We start from the raw sequence: 12,683 nt of genomic DNA on the forward strand, positions 1-12,683 counted from the left end.
GGTTGTTTCTGTTCTTCTTCCCTTGCCATCCCCTGAGGACGTGCTGATCCACTCTTATGTATCGACTTTGTTCTACATCGGTCTGATGGTAGCGGCGCATCTTCATAGTACGTGGTGTACCGGGTAGCGATGCAGAACTCGATGTTTGTGTTTGCACTCGACTGCTCAAGTGTTTCTCTCAATCTTTCTCCACTCCCCGCTTCACATGAGCGCCTATAGTATCAAAGGATTCCTTTGGTGTGTTAACCGAGGAGGAAAATAGTTTTTCTCTCTCTCCTACTTTTGTTTTGGTTTCAGGTCTCGACAGTGATCTGGTGCAACGAGATTTTGTGTCTTTTGGCTGTTTTCCAATCGCGCCTCGCCGTGAGTACCCCCTTCAGTGAGCAGGTTTGTTCATCCACGCACTTGTTGAGCGCCGGAGGATTCGTACTACGAGATCTGTTGAGAGCTACCAGTAAACCGATTCCCCCACTCACACGCACGCACACCCACACAAAATCGCTCGCTTCGTCGATCTCACGCTTCACGTTACCGACCAAAAAAAAAATCGGGGAACCTTCGTACGCTTTTAACGCGGCTTGATCTTCTCCTTCTCCACCCCCTCCCCCTCTGTCCTTTCCCTTCCACGATGCGATCAGGGTATGTGGGCATCTATAATCAGGGTAGCACGTGCTACCTGAACTCCGTCATTCAGGCGCTTTACCACCTGCCGGCCTTTCGCACGCAGGTGTTCAACTTACCAAACGTCGAGAGCGACGCCGTCTCGCTGGCGCTGCGGGAGATCTTCGCTCAGCTCGAACTGCGCAACCGCAACATTACTACGACCGACCTAACCAAAGCCTTTGGGTGGTCAGCGCAGGAAGCCGCGGTGCAGCACGACGTGCACGAGCTCATGCAGCAGCTGTTTGACAGTCTCGAGACGGCGCTAAAGGAAACACCGGAGAAGAACTTGATTCGAGATATGTTTGGTGGTCTCATGATCTACCGCTCCAAGGCCGTCGACGGCGCCAACTACCTCTCCGACCGACTGGAAGACTTCTACGACGTCGAACTCGTAGTGAGGGACAGGACAAACATCGAGGAGTCGCTGCAGCAATTCTCTTCAGGTGAGAAAATTGACGGTGTGTCGGTGGAGGTGACGGCTGGTGCGGCTCCTACCCCGCACACCATCGAACGCAGTCAGCACTTCCTCGACTGCCCGAAAGTGCTGTTGATCCACCCTAACCGCGTCGCTTTCGACACGGAAACGTACGAGCTGGTGACGCTGCGCAACGTGTGGAGTTTTGAGACGAAGCTGTCGCTGGCGAGCTACTTGATGAATGACACAGCACTCAAGCTAGACAAAGAGAGTAGGGAAAAGATGGCGAAGATCACTCACCGCACTCACCTAGGAGCTAACTACACGTTGCGATCCATCTTGACTCACGCCGGTGACGCGACCATCGGGCACTACTACGTCTACGTCAACTTCGACGGTGAGTGGGTGCGCTTCAACGACGAGATCGTGGAGGCGGCGACGGAGGAGGATGTGCGCAAGTCTGCCTTCGGTGGCCAGCCCATTCAGTCTCGCTACCGCCTCTTTGATAACGAGCGCGCTTCGTTGCTCCTGTACGTGAACGACGACGTGCGGGACGAAGTGCTGCGGGAGACACCCCCGCCGCAGGAGATTTTGGACCTCGGCCGCTTGATGGAGGACGAGCGCACGAGGACACTCGAGACGCGCAAGTTCAACTACTATGTGTGTGATGCGAGCATCGTCGACGTCTTCGACGGCGTGGACGGGGCGTCGGAGAAGTACCTAAAGCAGCTCACTGCTCGTGTGCCGCAGGGGAAACCGTCAGGCCCAGTGCTGGCCATCGCACTTGCACAGGAGCTCCACGTTGCGCCCACGCAGCTTCGGTTGTACTACCGCGATCACGCACAGTTTCATCCGTGGTCGACTGTAGAGTCGGTGCGCAACCCCTATGATTCCCACTACCCGCACCTTTACGTTGACGTTGCCCCTCCCGAGGCGGCATTAGCGACGCCGCAGAACACAGAGGCGGTGGGAGACGTTCCCGTTTTGGCCTTCTTGCGTGGAGTTACGGCCAATTGTGGCGTTGATGTCCCCGTGCAGGTCGTCCGTTCGATACCGGAACTGCGGCATGCGCTCCCCCCGCACTGTTACGTTTACACATATCGCAAAAGCGCTGCGCAGCCGCGCCGAATCACGATGGAGAGTGACGTTGTCACCGGCGACAACATTTTATACTACGTGGGCGAGGACGCGGATGTCGTGGTGGCCAAATTTATCCGCAATCGTCGGCTGATTAAAACCCGCGTGTTCCTCTATGACGACAATACAGGCACCGAAAAGGAGGTGCTTTGGCTGCGCATGGAGGAGTCTGCCGGGTACGGCACGCTACAGCGCACTCTGTTCAAGGAGATTGGAATCTCGGGGGCGATCCTTCACAAGCCCGCTTCTCCCGACCACATTGGATTTTTTAGTCCTGAAACGAAGACAAGCTACGCATTCTCCATGCCGATACCAGACAGCTACGCGATTCAGCAGTCTGTGTACGAGATGACTCTAGCAGACCTCTGGGGCCGCGGGGAGCAGAACCATAAGCTGGTCATGACCATCCTGCCTCTGCCGTTGCCAGACATCGACCTCTCCCAGTGCATCATCCTCAACAGCGGGTACAAGAACATGCCGCACGTGTACCTCTCCCGTCACGTTGAGGTGGTGACGTTTCGCCTGCTGCTGCGGCTTGCGGTGCAGCAGCTGGGGTCGCAGATGCGCGAGAGCGTTCTCTCGAGCTACACGGACCAGCTGGCGGGCAAGTCCAAAGCGGTGCGACTTCTGTGGGTGATACGCGGCGAGATCAAGAAGGTGGTCGAGGACGAGGAGGAGGAAGTACCTCTAGTGCGTCACGGCAACCTGGTGCTCGATAAGCTCTCGCCGACGCTGCCGGGGTATGCGCGGTACGACGTGCTGTTCTGTCGTCGCCGCTCGGGGGAGCGCTTTTTTGGACTCCCGACGAACATCATCGTGAAGGCGGAGCTGAGCGAGCAGGGTGAGGTAGTGCTGCGCCGCATCGTGAAGAGGCTCGGATATCCGAACGTGGAGGAGGCGATGAAGAAGTGGATTTTGTGTGTCATGAACACCACCTCCCGCAAGACGCGAACTGCCGGCATGAAGGAAGTGTTGTCGGACCTGGTGAAGGACGTGTGCGGCGCGCCGTTTGTGTTTGTGGTGGACCGCCCGCAGATGCTGCTCCTGGACGGCGTGGACGAGGCAGACCGCCACCAAGAGTCCATCGTGATCAAGTCCAGCTCCAAGACAGATCTTTCCGCGTTGTAGCCGCATCCGTTTTTTCCCCCTTTTTAGTGCTTCGTTTATTATTTCTGTTTTTTTTTTTGTGAGTCGAAAGTCGCCCTCACGAGGTGCCTCCTGACACATCTGCTTTGTACTTTTACAAGAAATTGGTCAAATCCTCATTATCATGCCACTTTACAGGAGTTCGTTGTTGATGCGCTTTATCCGGTGCGGTGGTCGAAGCTAATGGCGGGAACTGTGATGTTATTGTTGTTGCTGTTTAAAGGGCAGTGCTCTGACGTGCGAAAAGATGGGAGACTTGCTGAACATTATTCGTTGCAATTGACGAGGGAGGCACTTCAGGAACCATTCTTCTATATATATATATATAAGTGGGGGGAGGGGCTCATCATCGCTTTTGCTGGTTGTCGGTGCAGCTGCTGCAGTTAAATGAGCGAGGAAAAGCAACACCGCTGTCTTTCCCGGCGAGGAAGAATGGATGACACAATTCGTGGTGCTGCTCTTCCGCCTGCTGCGTGCTCTTTGTGTTATTTTCTTTTAAAGGTGCTTTGACACGAGGGCAGCGATGCAAGTTTATTTTGGGCGTTCGTGTGCGTGTGAATGAGTGCGCTCTAGGCCTGTTCTCTTCTTCTTTGCTGCTTTTCGATGGTGAGAGAAATCTCCAGTTTTTGGTTTTTATCGACGTCTTTGAGAGTAAATGTTGCTGTCACGAAGGAAAACTAGTTCCACGAAACCCTCACCTTCGGTAATCCATCCAGTTGCTGCACCGCAGCTCTTGTTCGTGTTCTTCAGTAGCGCGGTGGGAATCGTGTGCAGGCGAATTAAGGCGAACGCGTCGTGCGGTAGAGCTGCAACTACGTGTCACCGTTTTGGTACATCAGCTGTTAGGTTTACATATTCATACCTCCCCATTCTTACTTCGCTCTCCGTTGTTGTGCCTCAACTGGCACGTGTCCTGTTCTTCATCTGCCTCTTTTTTTTTTCCGAGGTCGTGACGGTGATTTATGTACCTGTGGGTACCGACGTCAAAGCCAACGAAGTGAAACTCTCGGCGCAGCAGCTGCTCTGTCGTACATTTTCGAGCTGTCCGTCGCTGTCGCAACAGGATGCTAAGAATCGAGAAGCTGTCGTGGTCGCCAAACCGGGTAAGATCGCTCGTGTGCGCTAGGTTCAGGCAGACAGGGTACTTCTGAGCCTTCTTGAAGCGCGTCTTCGGCTTTTTTCCATGTTTGGGACGTGTCGGGGGCGTGCTTTCCACGTCGAGATGGTGCCCCCTCCTTCCGCCAACTCCTTGTGGGAGGTGTGGCAGCTGAACCACAAGATAAAGAAAAAATCGACTTTCGAGGCTTTCAACTTACAAACGTTCTTCTTGCTCTTTGTACCACCTCTTCCCTTGCTCCCTCTCCTTTCACGCTCTTTCTGTCTCTCCCAAGGAACTCGCGGAACTGCCACCTTTTTCCACCCCTACCGGATCACGAAGGCGAGAGAAATCATGCCTCCAAAAGCCAAAGCACCAGAGGTGAAGCCCAAGTCGAAAAAGGCGCTCGCGTTGGAAGAAGCGATTAATCAGGCGAACAATGACGCACAGCAAATCTACCGGCAGCATGAGCTGCTACGCGCAAAGGCCGACCAAATAGAGAAGAGTCATCGCGAGAATCTTTATTTGGACGAGACGGTTGCGAAGGCCCGTCTGAAGGAAGAGCGACAGCATTACCGCAAGCTTCTCGCGGAGCTGACCGCCGAGGAGCAGCTGGACTACGCGACCTATGCGAAGCACAGCGAGTGGGAAAACATTTCCGCTGCTTCGCGGCTGCCGGACGTGCGCAATCCGGCGGATATCAATTCCTTTCTCACAATTTGGCGAAACCGCCAGTCTGCCAGCGACGTCTTCGTGCCTGAGACGACAATTGTTTCCGCCGGAGTGCCGGACGAGACGGGCAAGAAGAAGCTGACGTTTATCCGCGGCGAGCAGCGCCTGCCACCGTCGAAGCGACAGGAAGCGGTGCAAGAAGAGCTACTCCAGTGCTACGATGCCTACGAGCTGGCCGAGAAGATCAAGGAGGCGCGTGACCTGGCGGTGGACTCGGTAGCAGGAGGCGCCACAGGAGCCGCCGCAGTGACTGCGTCTGCCAGCCTCTCCCGTAAAGCACGCTGCAAGCCCGATGACACCTTGAAAGACGTCTACGCCCAGCTGTGCTCTACCTTTGACTTTGTCGCGACAAACGTGCTTCACTTTTACGACGAGGTGATTGACAGCCCGGACGGGGAGACGCTAATGCGTACCGTGACGTCCGCCAATCCTGTCATAAAGTTCGGTATGTGGGTGAAGACAAAGGACGTGACGCGCAGCTTTACCTCGTTGGCCTTCCCCGAAATTGAGGTACGGCTGGACCCGAAGCAGGTCACGCTGCCGAAGCTCCCTAAAGCGCTGGGTTTGAGCCGCGAGAACATCGCAGTTCGGGCTGTCCAGCTGGCCTTCGACCCCTTCTCTTGCTACGTAAACGAGCGAGCGCAGTACTACGCACTGGACTGCACCATCAAGATAGACCTCTTAACCTTCGAGGAGCGGCCGCGGCGCAACGGGGAGTGGCTGCTGCGTGGGGAGACGATCGAGTCACACCAGCTGCACGTGGAGGAGTACCCGCCGCGAACTGCCGAGGCGCGCGCTGAGGATCCGGCGCTGCGCATCTCCTTTGAGGTGCCACACACGATCGTCGTCCGCCAGCCAAGTCTTTTCATCGGGAAGTGGAACGAGGAGACGCACGAGTGGGAGCCGTGCAGTCGCGCGATGCTCGGCGCGTCCTTCGGCAACACCGCCCACGTCGCCGAGAACCCGCGGCGGGCGACCTTTGTGACGGCTGAGTTCGCGCAGTTCGCCGTGCTGCAAGAGACGGTCGCTGACATCCTGTACGAGAACTGGAGTCTGAAGCCGTTCGACAGCAACCGCATCCTCATTTCATTAGAGGGTCGTCACCGCGGCGACGCCACCGATCGCGAGTTCCGCTTTATGCTGGAGGACGCAAGGTGCCGTCTGCTGTCTCCGAGCGACGAGGCGCTGTCCGCGCTGCGGCAAGACTGGTGGAGTCCGGCTGTGCTGCTGCGCAAGCTGAAGCAGGCGGGCTTCAACTTTCTGGTGCGCGACGAGGAGGCGGTCTTTCTCGAGAACGTGGTGCCCAAGTCGCGCGCACTGGAGGAGAAGGCGTACGCGGATATAGCGCAGTTCTGCCAGTACTTTACGATTGCGAACACGCATCACAACAAGCATGGCGAGGACCCCGACATGGCACTCTTCCGTGTGTCGAAGACGTGGCTGCGACCGGAGGAGGAAGACGAAAGTTTTGACATTCCGACCGCGGTGGATGTGTGGCGCTCCGTACGCTATCGCAAGGACGACTGCGCTCTTGCGCTCTTCACAGAAGCTGATGAGACGACAAACCTGAACTTGATCAGCGGGACGGAGACGCACCACAACCTGTACTCGCTGCTCGCTTCAGTAGAAGGAGAGGAGGAGATACACGGGCAGCTGTTCAACACAAATTACCTGCTGCGTCGATGCGTGACGCAGTTCCTGCATCTCGTCCGCCCGCTCAGCTGGGGCTGAGCGCAGCGTTACAACTTTTCGAAGAGGCCAGGGTGCTGCCGCTGTCGGATTGTTGTTATTACTATTTGTGTGTGTGTGTGTGTGTGTGTGTGTGTCAGCAGTGATGATGTTAGTGTTCGGCTCCTTTTTCTGCGCCTCGGTGAACACGTATGTACAATAGCATTCGATACCCTTGTGGTTGCTTTTCAATCGCAACGTGATCTTTTATGTAACGCACTTGGGGTCTCTCCTGGACACTCTTCTACTCCTCTAATCAGCCATCGAACGAACGCGCGTAGTAACAGTAAGAGAAAGGTGTTCCCCGCTGCATTTGTTTTCTGTTTCTCGTGTTGTTGCGTAACCGGTACAGCAACGCATGGTGGGAAGCAGCTGCGCTACAACAGAGAACTCATAGTTGCATATATGTATCCATGTCGGACCATGTGCTCTGTCAGCCGTTCATGCTCGCAGGACTCAAGAATTGCACGCCCGTCGCTATCATTCTCTATTTGCGAGGTATTCTCTTCTTGCTCTCTTCGAAAACACCCCACATCCTGCCTTCTCTCTTCGACATCTTCCCGTCGCCGTGCGCTCCGCATTCCACGTCCGCTTATCGGCTTTCACGCCTGTGTTTACTGTGTAGAAGAAGGCAGAGTCTCGCGCTCACGTTGATGCGATACTCCTCTTCTTTCGCTCTTTCCTTCTAGCCAAAAACGTAGAAACATCTGTGCGTGCCGCCGGCATTTGCGGTGCGCCGCCGCTTCACGCAATGATTCGCCGAACCGCGCCGTGGCGCGTCTACGAGAGGTTTGAGGGACACATTTCCGGCGACAAAGGCCACATGACGCTGCAGCAGGCCTGCACCATCTTCGGCTTCCAGCTAAACGACGAGTGGAAGAAGAAGGACGTCAAGAAGCGTTTTCAGAAGCTTGCCTTGAAGTTTCACCCCGACCACGGCGGCACCAGCGAGCAATTCCAAATGCTGAAGGAAGCGCAGCACCTGCTGCTCACCCACCGCCACGACCGCGGCACCGACCGCGCCCCACCCGGCAGCAAAACCGACGCGGGCGGCGGCGTAAACTTTCGACGCATGAACTACGATAATTTGACCAACACGATTCATCGCCAGACAGCTGACAGGCCGGAGTACCGCTCCTTTAGTCTGCAGGACGTCATCCTCTTCCTCATCTTCTTCTCGTGCGTGGGCGGCTACTACGTCTACAAGACTTACACAACGCAGATGCGGGTACTGAGGAGCCGGTGGAGCTACTCAGAGGACGCGATCCGCGACGACTACAAAGGCAAGACAGTGTCGGAGACGGCGTGGCATCCGTGGATGGCGGACTCCGAGACACGAGACCGCATGGACGACATCGCAGTGCTGCAGGGCAGCGTGCGCCGCGAGCTGGTCGACGCGAAGCGCAAGGAGACGCCGCTAGTGTACACGCCGTGGCAGTCAGGTGGGCCCTTTGCACGACACATGGCCCCGGCACATCCGACAGCTACGACGGAAGGAGAGCCGCCTGCCGAGGCGCAGCATCCAACACCCTAACAAAAAAAAAGACTGGTTGAATTCAATCGAGACGGCTACGCCGCAGACGTTTGTTTTCTCGAGAGCGAGCTGCTGTGACTTTTGAAGATGATCTTTACATTATTTCTTGTCTTCTCCGGATACGTTGACTCACGTGGTGCTCCTCGTTACAGAGCCGAAACAAGACGCATCCGTACGTGCCGCTTGCTCGGATTGCGCCCGAGCATTTTTCACGCTGTCCGTAATGATGACGTATTCACAGACGCAATTAAAAAGGAAAACGTGTTGATTCTCGTTCGTTCATTTGCGCTGCGTCTTGTACAGTGGAATGAAGGAACTCAAGCTTGTGCTCGCGTTGTTGTTTTTCGTGAAGTGTCTCCGGCGTGTGATCGAGCGAATCTTTGCGGATGCATTTCACTTCATTGCCTTGTTCTTAGAAAGAAAGAGAAGAACGAACTTCAGCCCTTCTCGTTCTCTCTGCCTTCGCGGGACAACCTCAGAACACCTGAGGGGGGTACGTGCAACGACAGAGGAAACAAAGAGAACCGGTGTTTCCTCTATGCGTGATTCGGCTTCTTTGCAATCCCCGTGTCCCCGTCATTCACCGAACCAACGTGGCTTTGACACACCCCTACTGTTTCGGTGTGCCTTCAGAAAACACTTCGTGGTGCTTCACTCTCCTTCTCTGTTATTTCAACCGCGCCGGAACTCAAAGGCGCAGAGGCGCGCACATCTTCGGTAGTCAATTGGGACTCCTTTGATAGACCATTACATCACAAATGAGTGCGGCAACTACGTCCGATGCCGCGGCTGCTGACCATGGCAACAAAACGGAGGAAGCGCCAGCGGAGTCGTCTTCGTTGGAGGCGAATCGTCTTCGAGAAGAGCTTCAGCACTGCCAGGAGAAGTTCGCCTCGTGGAAGGAAAAGGCGAAGATCGGGGTAGACAACCTGCGCATGCAGATTATTGGGCTCAATCAACGCCTTGAACGATCGGAACAAAAGAGAGTTGAGGAGCTGCGCACGGTTGATCTTCTTCAATCTTCGATGTCAGCACAGGCAGACCTCGCAAGCGCTCACTCCTTCGCCGCAGCGTGTCTTTTTGTGAACTCGCTGAGCGCGCGAAACGGGGCAACAGAAGGCGCAGCAAAGGCTACAGCTTCGTCTTCACCTTCCCCTACACCTGCAGCCGCCGTTACTCCCCCCTCTCCGCCATCGCCACCGAATGCGCTCATCACGAAACTGCAACGCACCATTCAAGAACAATCGGACCGACTGAAGGAGACGCATCACGCATTGAAAAGGTCCACCAACGAGGTGCAGCAACGCATCGAGGCACTGAAGCGTCAGGACGGCATCGTGGCCGTTCTGAAGCGGCGCCTTGAGGCCTCGGAGGCGGCAAACGTCTCCTTAGAAGAGCAACTGATGAATGTGCCGAACGTGGAGGAGTGGAGGGCGGCGCAGGACGAGTTGGACCATCAGCTGGAGCGCTCTCGGCTGGAGTACGAAACCCGCGAAAGCAACCTAGTGCTGCACCACAGCAATGAAATTCAAGCGCTGAACATGGCGCACGAGCAAGAGATACGCGAGCTGCAACGCGACGCACAGGAAAAGGTCTCGCAGGCGGTGCAGAACGCGCTGGCGAGCCAGGCGCAGGCGGCGGCGTCTGCATCGACGCAGCTGGCGCAGTCGCACCAGCAGCGGCAACGCGAAGCTGAAGACGCAGCGTACATGGATCTCCTGTCGGACTACAAGGCGCTGGAGGCTACTTCTGGTGCCGCGGTGAGAGAGCGGGACGCTGTACTAAAACAGCAAAAGACTCTTATCCGCGAGCTGCACGACTTTTTCCGCGCAGTTGGGATGGGCGGCATCGCGAGTGCCTCACAGGTGCAGTCGCCGCAGTCAGGAAATGTCGCTGTCGCGCGTGAAATGACCGTGGAGGACACCATTCGTCAGATTGGCGAGCAGCGGGCGCGTGTTATTGCCCTGCAAGAGGAGCTCAGTCGGTGCCGTCGTGAAGTGGTGCAGCTGAAGCGGTCGAAGCCATCGCAGCCCCCCGACGGCTTGGGCGCTCAACAGACGCAGTACGTACGCTCCGTTGTGGTGCAGCTCCTCTGCTCTCTCAACGACGCGAGTATCGCGAAGCGATTGCTCCCTGTGCTGAGCATGCTGCTGAAGTTTAGCAACGACGACATGACGGCGGTGACGAAGGCGATGCCGCAGTGGACGCAACACAGGTGAGCGATCTGAGCTTTTATTGCGTTCTTCGTGTCTTCCTCGCTGCGTGCCACCACCACGTCGCATTCGTTTTCACTCGTAAGAGATGCGGGGGAAGGGCAAAGGAATGAGAAACGTTGACGTGGAGCGTCGGTGTGGGCGCAAATGGCGTTGGGGCTTTTTTGGTTCTCACCTCTTCCTCCACTGAGTCAACGTGGCGCGCTGCTGAAGTGTGCATCCTTTCTGGGAAAAAATGGCCAACGCGTGTCACGGCGGCGACAAGTCACAACTCCAAAGGTGATGCCCTTGCAACTCATTTGGTGATGATGGAATCGCCGAAGACGACAAAAAAACCGAAACGTTCTAGCCTGTGAACAGCTCCAGGACTGCGGTGTTCATCTCTGCGGCTCAACCGTTTGTCGTGACTCGCCGTCACTTTTGTTTTCGAACAGAGTCTTTCTGCTCTGTCTCTCTCCCGGTGGAGACAACCGCGTTCCTGTGCAGGAAACAAGGAAAAGAATCGCACAACGATTCCAACTTTATTCCACGCCTTCTTCCGCTCTCATGTTTTCTCTTCTTCACACACAGCTGAACCGTACAGTACCAAATCTGCGAACCGGGAAAAAACAGGTGAACACAGTTCAAGCTGGCTAACCAACGTTGTGGTTCTTCAGCACTCGAAAAACTCGGGGGCAACGAAACCGACGGATGCGAAGGCGCAAATAGCGCGAGCCGTTAAACCTTTTTGTTTGTGTTGCTACTTCAAAGATCGCAATGGCGACGCTCAAGGATCGTTTCGCGGCTGCGTTCTTCTTCAGTGATCCAGAGGACGCGCTCGCCGCGGAGAAGGCCCGCAACGAGGAGGCGAGGGCGAAGGCGACGGAGACCCGACTTCGACACAGTCAAGAGGAGCGCGACTTCAAGGATAAGGTGGACCAGCTAGACAACAAAATCAAGCACCAGCGCGAGCACTACGCGCGCCAAGCCGCGCCGATGCTGAAGGAGTTCGATGACATTGCAATTTCGCAGCACTACTATCAGGAGGTGGGCAACAACGTCAGCGCACAGGAAAGCTTTGTTGATCAGATGGTGCAGCGGGAGGTGCAACAGTTCGGTTACATGAGCAAGAAGCTTGTGTCTGTCGGCCTCAACTTTGAGGCGCTGCGGCAGAAGATGCGCTCGGGTGAGCCGTTCGCGCAGGAGTTGAAGTCCGCCCTCGACGACGCGGAGAGCGAGGACCTGATCGTGATGTCGGCGCCACTGCAGCATTTTGCGGAGCGGGGGGTGCCGAAGCCGACCCTCGTGCGGGCGGCCGCCTTCGACCTTGCGCGGTCCATCGAGGAAACCGGCAAAGCCCCCGTGCAGCAGCCGGTGCGAAGTTGGCTCGACATGCTGAAGTTCCGCACCGCTTTTAGCCCCTCCACCGTGGACCAAAACGAAGTGCGCGCGCGACGCGCGGCGACGCAGTTTACGCGCTATGTGGAGCAGAATCAATACGCTGCCGCCCTGTCTCTCGCGGAGGAGGCAGCGAAGTGGACGCGCAACGAGAAAGACGCCTCGTTTGAGTACTTCGATAACTCGTACCAGAGTTTTCTCCAAGCGGCGGTGCCGGCCATCACGTCGGAAGTATTTCTGGCTTACGCATCGGCCTCGCTGAATGCGTCGCGGTACGCGTGCGTGGAGCACATGTTGAAGGAGCAGTAAGAGAGTACTCTACAACGGCAGAAAAAATGGATGTGCTCCCTAGCTGCAGCAGGTGTGGAGTCTTCGTGCTTTGCACGGAATCCCTCCGGGTAGTCTGTGTTGGTTTCACGAGTACGTGTGCATGTGTAAGTGGAATTTACCTCTTCGTCTTTGTTTGTTTGTTTTCCCCGTCTGAGGTTGCGTGATGTGGCGCGGGTGTGCTTTGGGTCTTGTTTATCTGTTTCGAACGCGCATGAGCGGTCTTTGTCACAACATCGAAAGAGGCAACACGCTTTCCTTCTGAATAGCCAAACTGCACGCTCTTCTTTACCATTTCTGAGAAGGGATCGACAC

The 12,683-nt window shown here is 56.0% G+C and overlaps 5 protein-coding genes across 9 annotated transcripts; all 5 read left to right on the plus strand.

Annotated features, from left to right (window-relative positions):
- Nucleotides 1–217: 217 nt before the first annotated feature.
- Nucleotides 218–3,343, plus strand: ABB37_03578 (putative ubiquitin hydrolase putativecysteine peptidase Clan CA family C19; the record flags this gene model as incomplete). 3 transcript variants are annotated; one of them, XM_015800968.1, is made up of 1 exon in its annotated part: nucleotides 218–3,343. In XM_015800968.1, exon 1 carries the CDS (start codon nucleotides 629–631, stop codon nucleotides 3,341–3,343), a length of 2,715 nt encoding a protein of 904 aa, XP_015660975.1. In that variant the 5' UTR covers nucleotides 218–628. The 3 variants fall into 3 exon arrangements, with proteins under 3 accessions (XP_015660975.1, XP_015660976.1, XP_015660977.1); XM_015800969.1 differs by having other exon boundaries at nucleotides 296–3,343; XM_015800970.1 differs by having other exon boundaries at nucleotides 306–3,343.
- Nucleotides 3,344–4,750: 1,407 nt separating this feature from the next.
- On the plus strand, nucleotides 4,751–6,920 carry ABB37_03579 (hypothetical protein; the record flags this gene model as incomplete). Its single annotated transcript, XM_015800971.1, has 1 exon — nucleotides 4,751–6,920. Exon 1 carries the CDS (start codon nucleotides 4,812–4,814, stop codon nucleotides 6,918–6,920), a length of 2,109 nt encoding a protein of 702 aa, XP_015660978.1. The 5' UTR covers nucleotides 4,751–4,811.
- A 620-nt stretch (nucleotides 6,921–7,540) lies between these two features.
- ABB37_03580 (putative mitochondrial chaperone protein DNAj) lies at nucleotides 7,541–8,451 on the plus strand (the record flags this gene model as incomplete). Of its 2 annotated transcripts, none has more annotated exons than XM_015800972.1 (1): nucleotides 7,541–8,451. In XM_015800972.1, the coding sequence occupies exon 1, from the start codon at nucleotides 7,669–7,671 to the stop codon at nucleotides 8,449–8,451; it is 783 nt and encodes a 260-aa protein (XP_015660979.1). In that variant the 5' UTR covers nucleotides 7,541–7,668. The 2 variants fall into 2 exon arrangements, with proteins under 2 accessions (XP_015660979.1, XP_015660980.1); XM_015800973.1 differs by having other exon boundaries at nucleotides 7,544–8,451.
- Nucleotides 8,452–9,143: 692 nt separating this feature from the next.
- ABB37_03581 (hypothetical protein) lies at nucleotides 9,144–10,670 on the plus strand (the record flags this gene model as incomplete). Of its 2 annotated transcripts, none has more annotated exons than XM_015800974.1 (1): nucleotides 9,144–10,670. In XM_015800974.1, exon 1 carries the CDS (start codon nucleotides 9,210–9,212, stop codon nucleotides 10,668–10,670), a length of 1,461 nt encoding a protein of 486 aa, XP_015660981.1. In that variant the 5' UTR covers nucleotides 9,144–9,209. The 2 variants fall into 2 exon arrangements, with proteins under 2 accessions (XP_015660981.1, XP_015660982.1); XM_015800975.1 differs by having other exon boundaries at nucleotides 9,171–10,670.
- Nucleotides 10,671–11,232: 562 nt separating this feature from the next.
- Nucleotides 11,233–12,350, plus strand: ABB37_03582 (putative mitochondrial hypothetical protein; the record flags this gene model as incomplete). The annotated part of the gene is made up of 1 exon (XM_015800976.1): nucleotides 11,233–12,350. Exon 1 carries the CDS (start codon nucleotides 11,421–11,423, stop codon nucleotides 12,348–12,350), a length of 930 nt encoding a protein of 309 aa, XP_015660983.1. The 5' UTR covers nucleotides 11,233–11,420.
- Between the last annotated feature and the right edge of the window lie 333 nt (nucleotides 12,351–12,683).

The sequence above is a fragment of the Leptomonas pyrrhocoris genome (assembly GCF_001293395.1).
Source record: "Leptomonas pyrrhocoris isolate H10 chromosome Unknown, whole genome shotgun sequence".
Taxonomy (NCBI): domain Eukaryota; phylum Euglenozoa; class Kinetoplastea; order Trypanosomatida; family Trypanosomatidae; genus Leptomonas; species Leptomonas pyrrhocoris.